The sequence below is a fragment of the Pseudonaja textilis genome, chromosome 2, assembly GCF_049901715.1.
Source record: "Pseudonaja textilis isolate UNSWEBS1 chromosome 2, rPseTex1.2, whole genome shotgun sequence".
Lineage (NCBI taxonomy): Eukaryota > Metazoa > Chordata > Lepidosauria > Squamata > Elapidae > Pseudonaja > Pseudonaja textilis.
Genome location: NC_141991.1, coordinates 108,208,951 through 108,226,693, shown reverse-complemented (window position 1 = coordinate 108,226,693; position 17,743 = coordinate 108,208,951). Strand labels below are relative to the sequence as shown.

General features: G+C 39.3%; 1 protein-coding gene across 6 annotated transcripts in view; it reads left to right on the top strand.

The window, feature by feature from the left end:
• Positions 1-17,743, top strand: part of LLGL2 (LLGL scribble cell polarity complex component 2) — a 64,723-nt gene that overhangs the window by 32,762 nt on the left and 14,218 nt on the right. For all 6 annotated transcript variants that reach the window (XM_087924876.1, XM_026701986.2, XM_087924872.1 and 3 more), the window contains 10 exons: positions 1,042-1,174; positions 2,006-2,060; positions 3,354-3,508; positions 7,930-8,147; positions 9,764-9,831; positions 11,554-11,707; positions 11,839-11,943; positions 14,656-14,948; positions 16,098-16,236; positions 16,743-16,887. In XM_087924876.1, coding sequence (XP_087781002.1) covers positions 1,042-1,174; positions 2,006-2,060; positions 3,354-3,508; positions 7,930-8,147; positions 9,764-9,831; positions 11,554-11,707; positions 11,839-11,943; positions 14,656-14,948; positions 16,098-16,236; positions 16,743-16,887 — 1,465 coding nt within the window. The remainder of the gene's footprint in view (positions 1-1,041; positions 1,175-2,005; positions 2,061-3,353; positions 3,509-7,929; positions 8,148-9,763; positions 9,832-11,553; positions 11,708-11,838; positions 11,944-14,655; positions 14,949-16,097; positions 16,237-16,742; positions 16,888-17,743) is intronic.

Below are 17,743 nucleotides of genomic sequence, written 5' to 3'. Positions count from 1 at the left end.
CAACCCCCACAATTATTATACCAGTTTATTAACATATAGCTAACCCTCAAGATCTCTAGTCCCTAGAATATGATTTCACGTTCTTCATTAGCATTTTTGAATAGCATATTGAAGTGCTTGGTTTGCTGGTTAGAATATAACAGTATGACTGAACAGTGAGGAGTGCAACTTGAAAAGACAAACCTTACACTGACAGGGTTAATGGAGAAACAAGAGGTCAAAGCGTCTGTGAGAAGATGGGAGAATGTGCTGTGGAGGGAGCCCACAAGTTGTCAAAGGCTGCCTTTCTCTCTTTTGAATGCTCTGTTCAACTTGGTTAGTTGGCCTGATTTGTTAGTTACAGTTCCACCATAAAAATGAAGAGGACTGACAGCACTACTTCCACATTATCACACATATACACTTGATGAGAATATTGAATTTTTTCATTGGAAATTTTTCACGTGTACTAGGTCAGTTTGAAAAAGAGAGCCCAACCTTTCCCCAAAACTCTGGTTATGGCTCCACTCCAAAAGTTTGCACTGGCTATGTATAAACAGAAGAAGATTAAATCTTTCAGCAGCAGTCATATTAACTGTTCAAATTACATTTGGTTTAGCTTTTGTCCCAGCCCCCCTTTTTGGATGTGTGACCTCTGGTGTTCCATTCAGGTAAAGCTCAGATAAAGTACACTTCTCCAATTTGAAGATGGATGAATGTGCTATGGCTTTCATGGGTCAAGAGTCCAGACTGGTATATGCTCACTACCTTTGTTTTGGGAAGAAAATGCAGAGTAGCACACTGTGACAGCATCACCACAGCCTGAATCTGACCAGTTCAGACTGATGGTATCTAAACAGCTCTGTGGCCTGGTTCAGAGCATTAGTCACAGGAGGAAAGATCCCATTAACAACTTATAATGAACTCCAGATTTCCAATATATGATAGTCCTTTAAGGATTCGAGATAAAAGCCGGAGAAATAAAAGAGACTGTGTTTTAAATACAGGCATTCTGAGCAATTTGATCCTGTCCTTCAGGATGTGTCTCTTGTTTCTCTCTAGCAACTAGAGAATCTCTTCTGGATGAGGGATGGCCATCATATCATCAGTTGCCATTATGATGGGAGCTATACACAGTGGCCAATTTCAAGTGATGACTGGCAGCCTGAGCCTTTGGAAAGCAAAGTACATTACGGTTAGTATGTGGGAAGCTGGGAAGATATGCCTTTGGCCTCAACTTTGATTCTGATTTTATTGGAAGTCGCCTCTGGTGAAAGGGGTGGCATATAAATTTGATAAATTCAAAGCTTGATTTTAGAAAACCTGGACTTATAAAACTGAACATAACAGATTAGTTTTTCCAAGAAGGCCTGTTTGATTTAAATATCATACATGCCATCCTGAAAAGCAAGAAAGAAGAAAAGTAAGAAAGAAGATTGTTTAGTATCTGACCAATAACATGACAATATATTGTGTAGACCTTCTTTAGAGCTTTGATTCATATTGCTGGAGTTCCTCAAATGATGCAATAAAACAGTGCTACTTGATTAATTGCTACAGGGTTTATGTGTAGCATGTTTTTATCTGAATAATTCTATGATCAGAGAATAAACTTGTGCCAAAAGAAGCACTTGTTTTTAAAACAGTTGAAAAAAAAAAGACTGCAAATCATAGAAAATAAATTAGAATTGCTAGGCAATTTGATGTCTAAAAGCAATAGTGATTCTACAATTTTAATAAATCTTTTGGAGATATATAGGGTTTTTTTTAGCCCTTGGAATTTGTTGTTGTTTTTTACCAGAAAATCGATAAAGGCTGTTCATATCAAAAAAGGATTAGCTTTTCCTTTTATCCTTCTTGTCATAAAGGCAATCTGAGTATACGTTGTTCTGCATAATGAGTTGGTGCAGCTGTGTAGCTATGCAATTTATATGCAGAATAGATGCTGTGTCAGCTTTACTAAAACTATTTGTGAGTTTTGCAATATAAGAACATATGTACAATTTTTGTAAATGTTCTGTTGTAGGTCCCTTCCCTTGCAAAGCCATTTCCAAAATTTACTGGCTAACAGCAAAGAATGCGTGAGTATTATGGATGAGTAACATGGCAATGTTGTATATTATTTGTATAGAGCATGGGTGTCAAAATCAAGGCCTGTGGGCCGGATCTATCCAATGGGGTGCTTTGATCTGGCCTGCAAGGTTGCCCTAGAAACAATGAAGGACTGGCCTACACTGTGTCTGTCAACGAAAAAGAAGCTCGGGAGGGCTGTGCGTGGCCCTCCCAAGCTCCGTTTTCGCTGACAGAGCACTCGGGCCGCCACAGGCACCCCTGACACAAGTGATGTCAAGCTAGTCATTCCCACCCTGGCCATGCCCCCCCCACACCCCCCACCCCAAGTTCAAACACAACCCTGATGTGGTCCTCAATGAAATCGAGTTTGATACCCTGGTATAGAGTGACTTTTTAGTAACAAGAGAGGCTATTCTAGGAAACCTGCAACTGGTTAAGTAACAATTGTGTCCTTTTCTGCATATAATAAAGATTTGTATATACTTACTTTCCTTCTCACCTAACTATAAATAGATATCCTGTAATTATAAAATTCCATAGGCATATATTCATATTTCATATCATTGAGTGAATAGAAATGACAGCTAAAGATCTGATAGAAGAATCTTAAATACCACTGAATATGATAGAATGAAAGGACTAAAATATAACAGTCAAGACTCTTATCAGAGAACCCTGAGGAAAGAAAGTCCTCAGTAAGTTGCCACCACAAGGAAGCTCCTCTTTAAAGGGGCTTTGGAAAAGCAATGTCTATTTCCGTAAAGGTATGTGGGAATCTGCCTTGAGGAATACTGCTAGTAGGGAACAATCAGGTAAGAGAAGGAGAAAACCCCAACGCTTAACTGTCTGAGAAAGAATCTTAGAACCTGCCTGAATTGATATAGTTCTCATATGATTACTCTAAAGCAATTCACAACAATACATAAGGAGCACATTAAAAACAACGTACCCCTCCAGATCAATCATCCTTGCAGCTCAACCTCCATTCTAGCCTAATGCTTGAAGGAACAGCCAAGTTTTCACAACCAACTGGAAGACTAAAAGGTTAAAGGATCCCTCAGAATCTCAGGTTCAAGGCTGTTCCATGACTGAGACATCAGCATCACAATGTTTTTCAGCCTTACAATGTTTTTCTTGTACAGTATTGCATGCTTTGCTTATCCTTTGCTAGTGACTTATTTCAAGGATTTAATTCTAAAGATGGAAAGATACAGTTTTCAGTAAGACCATTTTTTAAAAAATCCTAGCTATGAAATGCTATTCAAAGTGAAGCCTCAGAATATTATCTGTTTTTCTTTAAGGCTCCCTTACCTCATATTCCAAGGAGGGATGCCTCGAGCCAGCTATGGTGACCGGCATAGCATTACAGTTGTTCATGGCAGTCAACAGATTGCCTTTGACTTCACATCACGGGTGATAGATTTCTTTGTCATTGCCAATGCTGAACCATTCGCAGGTATGTAGAAGGCTGAAATAGTGATCTAATACAGTATCATTTCTGAACTCTTAGAGAGACTAATTCATTAATTTGATTAGTGAGTGGTTTGTCCCCTTGTCACACCATTCTTCTATATTCCTTAAAAGAAGAACTGAACTGCTTGCCTTTTTCATTTTTAGGTTCAATTACACTTAAACCCTAAGCCACTTAAGTTTTTAAAGACTGAAGCAATGATTAACTTGCCCATAACTCAAAATGTGCTTCTGATACCCTGCTCCAAATACCTTTGTTGCAGAGGCACATTCTGCCAAGTATCACTTCCTTCTGCAGATAATTTTAGGTGGGGTGCCCTGGTTTTGGAATATTCTTTTAAGTTATCCCTATCATCTGTTTTGCAAACATTTAGATGCCAAGGTGAGGCGCTGTTGTTCACTCAAGCACTTTCATTTTGTTTTCTGTTTTATATCCAGCCTTTTATCTCACACAGTACATTAGGTAGAAATTTACTATAATCTGTCAGTGGTTTGATTGTAGGTTGCTATCACCAGATTCTTTGATTTCTTATAGTATATTTCACATATATTATACACAGATCTTACTCCATTAGCAGTATGAAGTGTATTCAATATTTAAATAGTATTTAAAAGTATTAAATGTACATTAAAGTTAAAACAAAACGTTCAGATAAAAGAGTGAAATATAAAATGTTGGGGAAAATTTATTTTAAATATTGATAGTAGTTGAAAAGTCACATTTTTCCCTATTGGAATACATTGATATAACAATCTGAAACAAACCTTACGTTATTGAAATGCAGGAACCGTTTAACAATGTTCATATCTTTTTTTCTGATTTGCACCAATACATTAACGATTTGTTCTTCTTTATTGCTATCTGGAACATTTAATTGTACAAACGAATAGTTTACAGCAGGAAGGAAATTAGACCTGCTTCTTGTACTGGTGATTGCTGGGACTTAATGAGAGACAGACTTCAAGGTGAAAGGGCTGAAATGTCCTTTGGATTTAAGCCATCCTTTCTTCCCCCAAAGATTTGACTCCTAATTTACCAGAAAGCACTGGAGACTCATACTACAGGAAGGCTATCTTAAGCATCTGCAAATGAGTAAGCTTTCTTCATGTGAAGCCCTGGGCTTTTCCTTATCTTGGCCTTGCTCCATCCCTTTGGCTTTGCTTCAGTTGCTTCCAGACAGAAGGAGCTGTTAATGCTATGCTCCATTCCTGTTCCTTGGGGGCGGGAGAAGAGAGAGAGAGAAAGAGAAGAGAAACACATGCATTGAGCTCAGCTTTCTTCTGTGTTGCTGCCAAAAGAGGCAGTGCAACCTCGGTCCCTTGGAAGTTCAGGGTCCTAGTGCTTTGCTGACAAGCTGCTGGCACAAACCGCATGAATTTGCAATGTAAACCGGAACTTGCCTGCTTAATCCAGGAAATTGTTCAGTCATCTGAGGTTTCTGTGGCTTGCAGTGGCTGCTTTCTGAAGCCTTAGCCAATCTTACTTATTGTTCGCTTTGCTCAGCACTTTGAGCCCTTTTGGTCACTCATTGTCCATGGTTTTGGGAAGCTGTCGTGTTTATTTAGGGTCTGGGCTCTGATCAGTTGGGATGGCTTCTGAAAAAAAAAACAGGTTGTTGGGGAGCGCGTACAAAAATGCTGGCTATTCTGCCAGTTGGAAATAATAAGAGAGGAGAATATCTTTCTTTTCCAAGAACTGTTTCTGTGAAGAAAGAGCACTCTTTTTTTAAATTCCATGTTTTTGTACAGTGTTTTCTGCCTGAAATGTGCCACCAGATGTGGCCATTTCAGATGACTTTGTACTTTGACTTAGCAATGCCTAATGAAGAAATGTTATCAGTAGTACTTAAGCAAAGTTGACATTGCACGGATACCAGCTTACAATGCATTTTGCAGGGGTGTTTTCTTGGGCCATTTTTTGCATAGAGTGGGATATGCTTTTAACAGTGAAGATGTGGGCTATAACTAGATAGATAGATTAGGTAGGTAGGTAAAAGCCAGTTTGGCATAGAAACCAGGAGAACTCACCATCTCCTGTGAACCGACACATCTGTGGTTGAGATTTGGCTGCCTAGAAGAACAGCTCATAACCAGGCTGATTCATCTGCTGTGTGAGCCATGTCCAGCACCTTGGCCTGAAGTGACATTTCCAACTTAGTCCAGTATTGTGGGAAGTGCCGGAGTTTGCAGTGGCAAACACAACCCTGTCTGGTTTGAGGATACATTGATGAGAGGTTGGAATTCTAATTCTGATTGATGAGAAGAGAATCTGGTTGACCAAGCATCTCCCTCTTTGTCTAGATCCAAAGGATATGGGACATGGTCCTCTTGGAATGAGAAGGCATGAAAGCAGGAATTCCGGGAGCTGAAGGGGGATGGAGGTGGGGAGGGCTTCTTGTGCCCAGGGAGGGGGTGGGGTCTAATGAAAGGTAGCCTGGGGGGAAGTGTTAGAGAGAGATTGGCATGGTTTCATTCAGTTAGAGTGGCAGGTGATTTGCATGAGACCAAGGCAGCAGTTATGCATAGAACATTTTGCACGTCCCTATTAAAATATTTCATGAAAGCAAAAGTATGTGTGTATCATCAAAACTCAGAAATAAGTCATTTGGGTGTTCCAGAAGGCTCTTATTTTGCTTATCTCTCTCCTTAAATATAGAATTGTTTTTTGATCAGATTTCAGGCAGTACTATAATTACTGTATTGATTGATGACATGTAGTAAGAAAATGGTTAATGGTAATTTATACTTGCAATATTTGCAAAGTGCACTGATTATGTTATAGATGCTGGCACATGTTTTAAGGGAGATTACAATCCTATTTCAAAATCTTCCTGTTTTCAATGTAACTTACTCTTCCCAACAAATGTCTGTAAAAATATAGTTCGTTAATTATTGTTTAGTCTGTGTTGATTAATTGATATACATCTTTGTATCTATCATGTTACACATATATGTGATTTAAATAATTTTTTTTAATGGAAAGAAGGAAAAAAATCATTAAAAAATACTTTGAAAAAAAAAATCAAATTCTGCCTGGAATCAAATATGAACACCTTTAATTAACTTTTGATTAATTTAAATGTTGCTACCTGTTTAATTTTTAGATATATATCATGTGACAATTGAAAGTTGTATGTGATAAAATTGTTAAATATGAAATTTTAGATATTTTTAATGATTTGACATTTTGGAGGACCACAGACTATGAATAATTCTTTGATAACACATTTTCTGAGCTTTCAGAATCCACTGTAAATTGTAAATTGTGATGATGCATTAGCTGAAAGTACATGCTGAGACTCTTTGGAATGGAAATAGCAATACATTTAGACTTACATATACTGCTTCATAGTGCTTTACAGAAATGTGTGTATGGTGATCATAAGGAAGAATCAGTGTTACTTATTTCAGTTTTAATAGTATATGTTTTAACTGAAATGTAATGCTCATTTACCTTTATTTTCTTTTCCAAAAGCAAATTAAAGTTCTCCAGTAGAAGTAGTGTCAAAACTATTATGTAATTCTTATTCTCCAGATAACGAGTAACTAGCCAAGTTGGTACATTTTAAGTACTTGAATTAGCCTAAGTTCAAGATCCCCCTGAGGCCAGATTATGAACTAGATAAGGTGTTGCAGGTTAAAACTCAATTTAGACAAAAGGAAGAGTTTAGTGGGTTGGGAAAGAGCTCAACCTTTCAGAGGGGACTCTTTTTTTTTGCTCTAGTTATGATTTATGCACGTCTCTTCCTGGAAAGATCCGATTGAGCTACCAAGATCCATGGGTTTGTACCACCTGACTGGATTGTTGTAATACATTTGGTGAAAGGGTGGATACCCTTGAAAAATCAGCCCAAGCTGTCAACTGAATTCAAGTCTGAGCATGTAACACTCTTCTGACTAAACCATGTCAGTTCCCAGTAGCTTTATGGCTCAAATGTCATTAAAATCCCTAAATGTTTTGGAATCCTCTATTTTGGAATCCTTGAAAAAATGACTTCCTCTTTACATAGTTATCTGGGAACTACATTCCTCTGGTTAAAGCCTTTTAAACCTGCTGTCTTGGACAGAGGGTTGCCTTCAGTTATAAATGCCATGGACTTTTTTGTGGCGGCTCCAGGCCTATGAAGTTCCCTTCCATAAAAGTGCAGTCTGATGTTGCTTTGGAATGTTTTGGAAAAATGTAAACACTCACTTTTATCTCTTAGTCTTTATTGTGTTTCTATGTTCCTAGATTTTACAAAAATGACACCCAGGGGCTTACAACATAAAAATGTGAGATTCCCCTAACTCAATATTAAAGACTCAATTCTTGCTGAATCTTTAACATGGATAAACCTTGTAACTAGAATCTTGAGTTTGTGCACCCCTCTGTGAAATGATGGTTATAGATGATCCTGTCTCCTACAGAGTTTGATGACCCTTCCACCATGGTGGTATTGGCAGAAGAAGAACTAGTAGTAATAGATCTGAAGTCTCCTGGCTGGCCATCTATCCAACCCCCATATCTTGCATCTCTCCACTGCTCGGCCATCACATGTTCTCACCATGTCTCCAACATTCCTCTAAAATTGTGGGAAAGGATCATCAATGCTGGGAGCAAGCAGAATGTTCAGTTTTCTAATATGGTATGACTTGCATGCCCTACTGAAATAAGGATGCATTTGAAGTGGATGCAGATTGTGATAGTTTTTTCCTTGGTTAATACTGGATTTTTGAATGACTACAAATAAGACTTTGTAGGTAAAAAGTATTCCTGCTTCTAAGGAAATATAGGAGCAAAGGGGAAAATGGCAGTCTCAGCAGCAGTTCCATTTGATAAGTTGTACGGAACCTGCTTGATTGACATTAGAGGAAAAAAATAACAGTATAAGATGAATTCGTGATTGTGAATAATCCTGCCAGGGTGATAAAGTACTCTTTGTTAGCACTAATATGATGTAGATGCTTGAATCCAGCACTTACTTGCTACTCATTAAGACAGCTGCATTATTTTTGGCCGGGAGGAGGGGCTCACTGCTGTATTCCTAGGAATAGGGACAATTGTTTTAAATGGGTGAGAGACAGGTGCTTCATTTGGCCTTCTCCATAGTTCACTCAAATCGACTCCAAAATATAACATAGCTCATTAATGAAATTATTAGTGGATAATTTTAGCCACAAAGCTATCCAAGAGTTTGTTATAATGAGAAAAGCTAGTTTTCCCACTAACACTAATACAGGTAGTCCTCAAGTTACAATCACAATTGAGCCCCAAATGTCCATTCCTAAGCAAGACATTTGTTCAGTGAGTTTTGACTCATTTTCTTGTCACAGTTATTAAGTGAATTACTGTAGTTGCTAGGTTAGTAACATGATTGTTAAGTGAATCTGGCTTCCCCATTGACTTTGCTTGTCAGTAGCTCACAAAAAGGTGGCCCCAAGACCCTGCAACTGTCATTAATCTGAGTCTCTTGCCAAGCGGCTGAATTTTGATCACGTGACCATGGAGATGCTGCCATGGTTGTACATGTGAAAAATGGTCGCAAGTCACTTTTTTCCAATGCTGTTGTAACTTCAAATGGTCACTAAATGGTTGTAAACCGATGACTATCTGTAGCGATCCCTTTGCTTTTTTTGTATGTCACGCTTGTATGTCATGCAGTGAAGCTTAATCTTCCTTTTTACCGAAAAGTAACCGAATCCTGTAATTATATTAAATCTTACTGAATTGTATAGTTACATATTTATAGGATATTATTTCCAAGCAAATCAGGGAAGTGCATCTTTCTGAAATTTTGGAAAGATGTTGTCGATTGGCAGAGCCCAAAAAACTGAAATTGGGCCAGATTTCATTAGCACTTAAGAGTGTGAAAGTTAAGATTTGCTGCCAACCTGGAAGACGCATAATGGGCTGTGTGAACCTCCCTGCTGTTATTGATCTCTGTCATATCCATGTTCCTCATGGATATGACAGAGATCAGTAACAGCAGGGAGGGTTGGTTCACACAGCAACTTGGTTATATAGATATTTGTATAGCATAGGAGAAGGGAGAATCTGAACATGTATTGATATACATGGAATTTTTTAACTGGAAGGGGGATTTGTGTTCAGCCCCAGTCCATCCTCACATGGAAAAATTGCACAAGTGATTAATGGATTTTAATTGCTTTCCGCTACTAAGCCTTTTATTCTGTAAAGACAACACTGTCCTTCACTCTTTGTGAACTCTCCTCCCACCATTTCTCTCTTCTCTCTTCCCAGCCCTGGCCAATTAATGGGGGTATCAGCAAAGCTCCAGATCCTCCCCAGCGGGATTTACTGCTTACCGGGTAGGTATAAGCATGCGAATTCATCCTTGGCTTTACTCCTGTAGAAGCAGTAACTCATTACTGCCTTATCCCCCCTCTGCTTAGTCTTTAATAAGCAATCAATAGAAAATGAAGGCCCTAACCTTTGCAGCAGTAAATTAGGTGCCAATCATTTTGGAAATGACCGTCTAGTTATTGCAGGCTTTAAATTGGCTTTCCAAATATTCCATTTTTAAAACAACCTTTTAACATATACTGTAAGTAAACAAGTTCGCTAAGATGCTACAGGTGATCTAATCCTGCATGCTCTGCACAATAAGTAGTCTCATATAGCTGCCTTTTCTATCTGGAATTTCAAAAAGAGACAAAAATATTGTAAAAGGATTTTCAGGATTCTTGTGCAAATTCCTGGTAAGATTGTACTTAAATATCCCGATACTTTGCCAGTTGAGTTACAGAGAGTTATTTGCATGCAGGAGTTGGGATATGGTAGTCCTGAAAGCCAAAAGGTATTGATGCTCTGGAATAATTATTGCTGCTGTTTCTGGAATAGGATACTTCTTCACCAAACCTCACCTAACCAATTAGGATACAAATCCATTTCTGATGTACTGCTGTAAGGAGTAAAATGGGGAAAGATCAGTCCTTACACCCATCCACCCCCCGGACAAAATTTCTGTTTGATCTCACATGCGGGTGCATGGAATATGTATCTGTGTGTATAGATACACATGTGTAATACCAACATTTTAAAAACACATTCTTTTTAAAAAAAAATAGTTGTGGTTTATATAGATCTCCTATATCCTGCAAAAATCTGGAGGGCGACCAAGAGTTACAGTTGGTTCAGGAATTTTGTAGCTGCAATTTAAGAAATCAAAATAGAGGAGGAGTGGAATTAGAGAGAGGAAGATTGATAAGTCCAGGCACCAATTATTTAAGAGCTATGTAGTGATTAGACCGACTTGTAACTATGGTAGGGAAGGATAGCCCAAGACTAGTAAGCCCAAAGTGGACTGACAAACATTCAAATTGTTTACGGCAATTTATTTCTTTTATATATTTGATTTACTAAGTTGAGCAATGAAAGAGAAGCTACTTTAGAATACTCATTGGAAAGAAAAGTCCCTTTCCAGGCACATATTTTTTAATATAGTTCAGAACTATTGGAAAGAAATATGGATAGAACATAGCTGCCCTACTTTTTCTGTGTCCTGGTGAACTAAGAAGGAGCAACAGGCAAGCATCCTCAAAAGACTTGCTGCCAAGCATCTGCAGTCTGGTGTGACCAAGAAGTGTTCTGGGCAGCTCTCCTTCTTTCTGCACTAGGCTGATCAGCTCAGTAGAGGTTTAGGCTATATGCCTATCTATATAGTAGAGGCTCAGTATGCACTTGATGACATTCTTCCCCAGTCTGATGACCTCCAAGCAGTCTTGACCTGCCTTGACACAGATTTCTAGCCAGCATGCTGACTGGAGATTATGGAACTGAAATCTGGAGAACACTAAGTAGGGAAAGGCTGCTTTGCAATATTTTGCCAAAACTGCTTTGAGATGCATGCAGAGAGAGAGAGAGATCAGTGTGAAAAGGGAATTTTGCATAATGAAAGTTTTGTAAGCCTACATGAATAGCAAGAGGAAATTTAGGTTAGTTTTCCCCATTAGGCCAGTCATTCAGCATCTCTCTTGCTTAGAAATCAGGGAGTGATTCTGGTATAACCTGCCTTTCTGCTTTGGGCTCAGGCACGAGGATGGCACAGTGCGCTTCTGGAATGCATCTGGTGTGTGTCTAAGCCTCCTGTATAAACTGAGCACAGTGAAAGTGTTTCTCACTGATGCAGATCTCAATGACAATATGAACCAGCTGGGAGAGGATGAGTGGCCTCCACTACGCAAGGTAAGCAGCCTTAACCCGCTGAAGCCAAAGCTTGTTCTGCATTATGTACTTCTAAAGAAGGGCTTTTTGCACTATATACTGTATTTTTGTGCTCAGGTGGTATTTGTTGCTTCTTTCTGCTGCTGCTCTAGGTTGGCTCCTTTGACCCTTACAGTGATGACCCCAGACTTGGGATCCAGAAGATCTTCTTATGCAAATACAGTGGCTATTTAGCTGTAGCAGGGACAGCAGGACAGGTACTAATAGGAACAATATCTCAAAGGGATTTGTATGGGCTGCTGTAGCTTAGAGACCTGTGCTTTCACACTGATATACAATTATCCTTAATTAGACAGATCTGTTAAATCGTCTCTTGTTATCCTAACAATTTCAGGGCTGGGGGAATTGGATGCAATCCAGTTTACTCAGATATTGTGTCCTTTCTGTGCTAATTCTGGCTAAAAAGTGGGTTCTCAGACAACTGTCTCTTTGCTGCACAATGGAGAAATAATTTCCAAACTCTAGCAAGCCATATCTCTTCAGCAATCCTTCTGCATGCAGTATGCAAGTCTTGCTATTTACTTAACATGTTGTGTTCCCAAATACAGCTACAATTACAGGTAATCCTCACTTAATGATCCCATTTATGACCAGAATATTCATTACTAAACAAAGCAGTTATTAGATGAAATATTACATGAATGGATCACTTAGCAACAAGAGTTCTGGTAGCCTGGTTGCAGTTCATTTGGCTAGGACAGGGATCTGCAACCTGCAGCTCTGCAGCCACGTGTGGCTCTTTTGACCCTCAGCTGTGCTCTCTGTCAGCTGATCCCACCCCTGGCCGGCCCCTCCCCTCCCCATAACTCCTCGCCTGGCCTGAGAAAGTAAGGGTGATGGCAGGGGATGGAGACTCACTCCATATTCCAGAGCAGGAGGTGACTGGGTGGGACTGAGTGACCTCGAGTTGGCCACGCCCACCCAGTCACATCGGTTGTTAAAATTATTGGCTCCCGGGGTTTTCTTTTCTGTGGGAAATGGGTCCAAACGGCTCTTTGAGTGTTTAAGGTTGCAGGCAGCTGGGCTAGGATTATGCCATTGTTAGGTCAGGACCTCACACTTCTCCTGCCCTGCCATGCTCAACTCCTCTTCAGCTCCTCACCCCTCAACTGGTCTTCCCCAAATTTCTGTCCTGTTGACTTCTCTGCATTCCATTGCCACCACCCCTGCCACCACTTCCATACCTGTTGACCTTTGTTAAAACCAAAATAACAAAAGAAAATAAGTACCAAAATGTGAAACATGTTGGTGAATCCAACTAGCAACCCATATATCACATGCTCCACCAGAGACTCCATCCAGACCAGCCCAAAATGTGGAAGAAGAGTCAAGCCTTTAAGGTCCTCCAGAACACAACCAGGATGAGAATTTTCTGGAGAACCTCATTTCAGAGGGCAGGCACCATGAGAGTGGAGGCACACCTCCACGATGCCAATAGATGGCATTTTTTAATCAAAGAAATCCAAAGGAGATCAACTAGGGCAGATGCCATAGGAGATGGCAAGTAAAATATGAAGTAACCAATAGGTGGCCTTTTTTAAAAAGAAATCTGGAATGCATCAACTAGGCTTTATGTCACGTAGGGCTTCATAGGTTGTAACCAACACCTTGAATTGCACCAAGAAGCTTGCTGGCAATCAGTGCAGCTTCCAAAGTTTACCAGCCCAGTTCAGGCATATAGTTAAATGCACTTGGTGTTTAAATGATGTATCGCCTACCATATAGCCGAGCAGGGAAGGCCAGTTATGACAAATAAATCACATATGCCTCTATTTTGTTCTCCTGTAGATACAGATTTGCTATTAATGTCTCTGTTGGATTTTCATTGAAATATATTTCATAAACTAGAGGGTCCAAACTGTGTTTTTTGATGGTTAGCCCTTGGCCCAGTCTCCATAAACATGAAGGTAGCAGCCTGTCATGCTCCAGTAATTTTATGAATGATTTTTCTTTTACTGTTGTTTTTTTTAAAGGCTGTCATAAAGTGAAGACGAACAAGCAGCTGGAGTAGCACTATCTATACCTGTAAAAATCTTGTGTTGCACTGCTGGTATACAACCTTAGACATTTCACAAAGTGAAATGTTTACACGTGCTTACAAGTCATAATTTCCCAAAAGCGTGGCTGTTTGGGGTAATAGTTTCTTGTTCTTACTGGTCATAGCATGGTAAGGGTTCCCCTAAAAGCTGCACGTGCTTAATACAGGATTAGCTGTATTAAAAACATTTTAATGACAGATAATCCTCAACTTACAGCAATTCATTTAGTGACCATTACAAGGGCACTGAAAAAAGTGAAATTATGACCATTTGTCACATTTACTACTGTTGTAGCATTCTTATAATAGTCGCATGACCAAACTTTAGATGCTTGGCCACTGATTCATATTTATGATGGTTGCAGTGTCTCAGGGTCATGGGATCCCCTTTTGTGATCTTCTAACAAGCAGAGTCAACGAGGAAGCCAGATTCACTTAACAATTATGTCATTAACTTAACATCTTCACTGATTCACTTAACAACTATGGAAGGAAAGGTTGTAAAATGGCAAAATTCATTTAAGAGATGGCTCACTTAGCGACAGAAATTTAAGTTGAGGACTACCTGTAGTCACTTTACCACCAGATAAGGCTTACATCTTGCTTCTATTTTATTTGGACTCCTTGGATGTTAAAGCAACATCCTTTTGTTGGATTACATCCCAAAATAAATGTGATGGTTGGAATTCTCTGCCCCTACAGAGGAACATGAAAACAAAACAGGCTGAAAACAAATGAAATGGTGAATTGTTTTGGTAAAAACCCAAAGGAGGAAATGTGTATATTTTGGATTAAATGCTTGTGCAAATAATGTGGGATTTGCAGTATCGAGGTTTCACAGGGCAGCTCTGAAATCTATCTCTATCTGAAGGTCCTTGTCATGGAACTGAATGATGAAGAAGCGGAACAAGGGATTGATCACGCAGAAGCGGACTTTCTCCAGGATCAAGAAGGCTACAAGTGGAAGGGCCATGAACGCCTGAAAACCAGGGATGGGCCTGTCCAATTTGAGCCTGGCTTTCAGCCATTTGTCTTGGTCCAATGTCAGCCCCCAGCAGTCGTCACATCACTGGCCCTTCATTCAGAATGGAAACTTGTGGCCTTTGGTACAAGCCATGGATTTGGGTTGTTTGATCATCAGCAGAAGCGGCTGGTTTTTGTGAAGTAGGTCACTTTCTGGGAAAGATGATACTTAAAAGAAGGCTTATGCGACATGTTTAGTATACAGCTTCTAAAGCTTTTCTGTTTTCAATTCTGGTGTTGCTATCATATTTTTTGATAAAATAAGCTGGAGGTTTTGCAATGATATCTAACATTAGCAGGCAGGGAATGGCTTAGGTCACGGATTACCAGTTTTTTACATTCCTGGAGCTCTTGAGCTGCACCACCATGGTTTCTGCTAATTTGGAGGTGAGAAGAAAGACTTAAAAGTTTAACATAACTATGAAACCAAAAAGGCCATCCTGTAAAACCCACTGATAATCCTGCTTTTATCATAAATGGGTACTATGCAGCCTTGCCTCATTAGCATTTTCTCTATCTGCTTCGATCTCAGCTTCCCCAAACTTTAAATGTAACTACTAGCCATCAAAAGATTGCTTAATCCTGATTGAAGTAAATCATTATCCCCTCATCTGTTAAATTAGTTGTAATTTGTACTGGATACCTGAAGAATGATAGGAAAAGTATCAGGAGTATGTCTGTATAATTAGATGGAATTCTCTGGGCAAACTATTGAGAAGAATCCTGGTTCCCTAAATCCTTCAAAAAAAAAAAAAAAAGCTTAAACTCCAATTAGTTCAGATGCAATACAAAATGTACCAAATGGGTGCCGGTCCTGACTAAGGGAGAAGAAGGTTAGGGATTGTAGAACATTCTAGAACACAGCAGAATAGGTGGAAACTATGCTGCTTCTAATTGTTTCTCCGGCAAAATGGTAGCAAAGCCCTCCTGATTGCTAGGCAAGGAGTGTTGACAGAAGGATTCTTCATGAACTTAGGACTGGTGATCCATTAGAAGGATAAGGGTCACCAAGATAATTTATCATAAATATTAACCAGTTACATAATTGTAAAATACCAGGTCAAGATGGCATGGAAACTAATGTATTAGATTGATTGACAGAAATCCACAAGTAACTGTTGGAAGGCTCTTGTCAGGGCTTCTAATATTTTGCCAGCATATTGGTTGTAAAGATTGGCCAATTTTGGCAACTAGTGAAGTATATTAAGTGAGCATTAGTATTTTGAATGAAAGAAAGAAATGTCCTAATGCCCCGGTATTAAGACCACATGTCTACTGGCTTCATTCTAGATGCACCCTCCATCCTAATGATCATTTGGCCTTGGAAGGCCCGCTTTCCAGGGTGAAGTCCTTAAAGAAGTCTCTCCGCCAGTCCTTCCGCCGGATACGAAGGAGCAGAGTGTCAAATCAGAAGCGGCAAACTGCCCAGGTGAGGCAATGCGTCCTTTGGCTTCACACAGTTGTAACAACAACACACACCCCCTTTTTTTTTCAGTGATAGATCAATGGTACAGGATTTTGATATTGCCTTTCATGGCACTGATATGTTGCAAGAAGATAAGAATGAGATTCAAATAAGAGTGCTGCTTCTCAGTGAAGACAACTTGGGTTGTTGGATTAGTAGAAAGGGAAAAATATTTCTTTCCCTTCTGCTATTTTCAACAAATGCATGCACTCAGAAGCTAGTCCATTCAGAAGTCTTCAATTTATTACAACAAGGAACTTGAAACTCAGCTTATTATCCAGAAGTCTGGTTTTATTTTATGAGACCCATTTGATTCTTTTACATATGGTCTGTATATATTTGTTCTCAATGAACTGCTAAATTAGTAAAAGTGGAGTAGCATCTTCATAATCTGAACAGTTTTGTTTGTTTGAGAGCTGCAAAGGGTATTATTCAATGGTTGCCCCTTTTTTTTTCATGGGACAATATAGGAGGGAATTTCCAGGCATAATCGTGACGCATTACAAGAAATTGAATTAGCTCCAGTCCAACGAAAGATTGAAGCACGATCAGCAGAGGATTCTTTCACGGGCTTCGTCCGCACATTATATTTTGCTGACACCTTCCTAAGGGACAGTAAGTACTTCACCTTTGAGGATTTGCCATGTGTCCCTTTGCTCAGAGAACAAATAATGGTTAATAGGGAGTATTTATCACTTCTCGTCGTCATTGGCTAGATTCTAACTCTCTACCAATGCCTGCAAAACACACATCAGTGCATGGATCACTTGATCCTTTATATCTGGTCACTACAATTGGCTGAAAACAATTACAGTTTTTTGACATTAATGAAATACGTTCTCTTCTAGATAAAGGTTTTAGAAAGTGACTCGTCCAAATATTTCAATAGATTTGTTTGTTTTGAATCAGGAAATGTTTGTCAAGAGGAAAAGAACACACCACACCCCTTTAATGAATGTGCACATTCATCCATGCACACACATCCATACACTAAATATTAAATCACCTGGAACAGGTAGCAATAGCACTTAGACTTATATACCGCTTCACAGTGTTTTACAGCCCTCTCTAAGGGGTTTACAGAGTCAGCATATTGTCCCCAACAATCTGGGTCCTCATTTTACCAACAGTGGAAGGATGAAAGGCTGAGTCAACCTTGAGCCTGATGAGAATCAAACTGCTGAACTGCTGACAGCCAGCAACCTGCACTACTGCATTCTAACCACTGCGCTCACCATAGCTCAGTGTGAGAGCTATGCATGTTGAATAAATGGTGATCACTGATCAATGTATCAGTGATTGTCATTTATTCAAGATGCATAATTTCTAGAGTAATTTTTAGAAGTTGAATAACAAATCACACTAAGAAAATGAATATTGGCTTTGATGAGGAAGGCCTTTGTGACAAGTTTGGGGCTTTTTAATTTAGGGGGGGAAATGATATGCTGGTGTAAATTTACAAGCCACATGC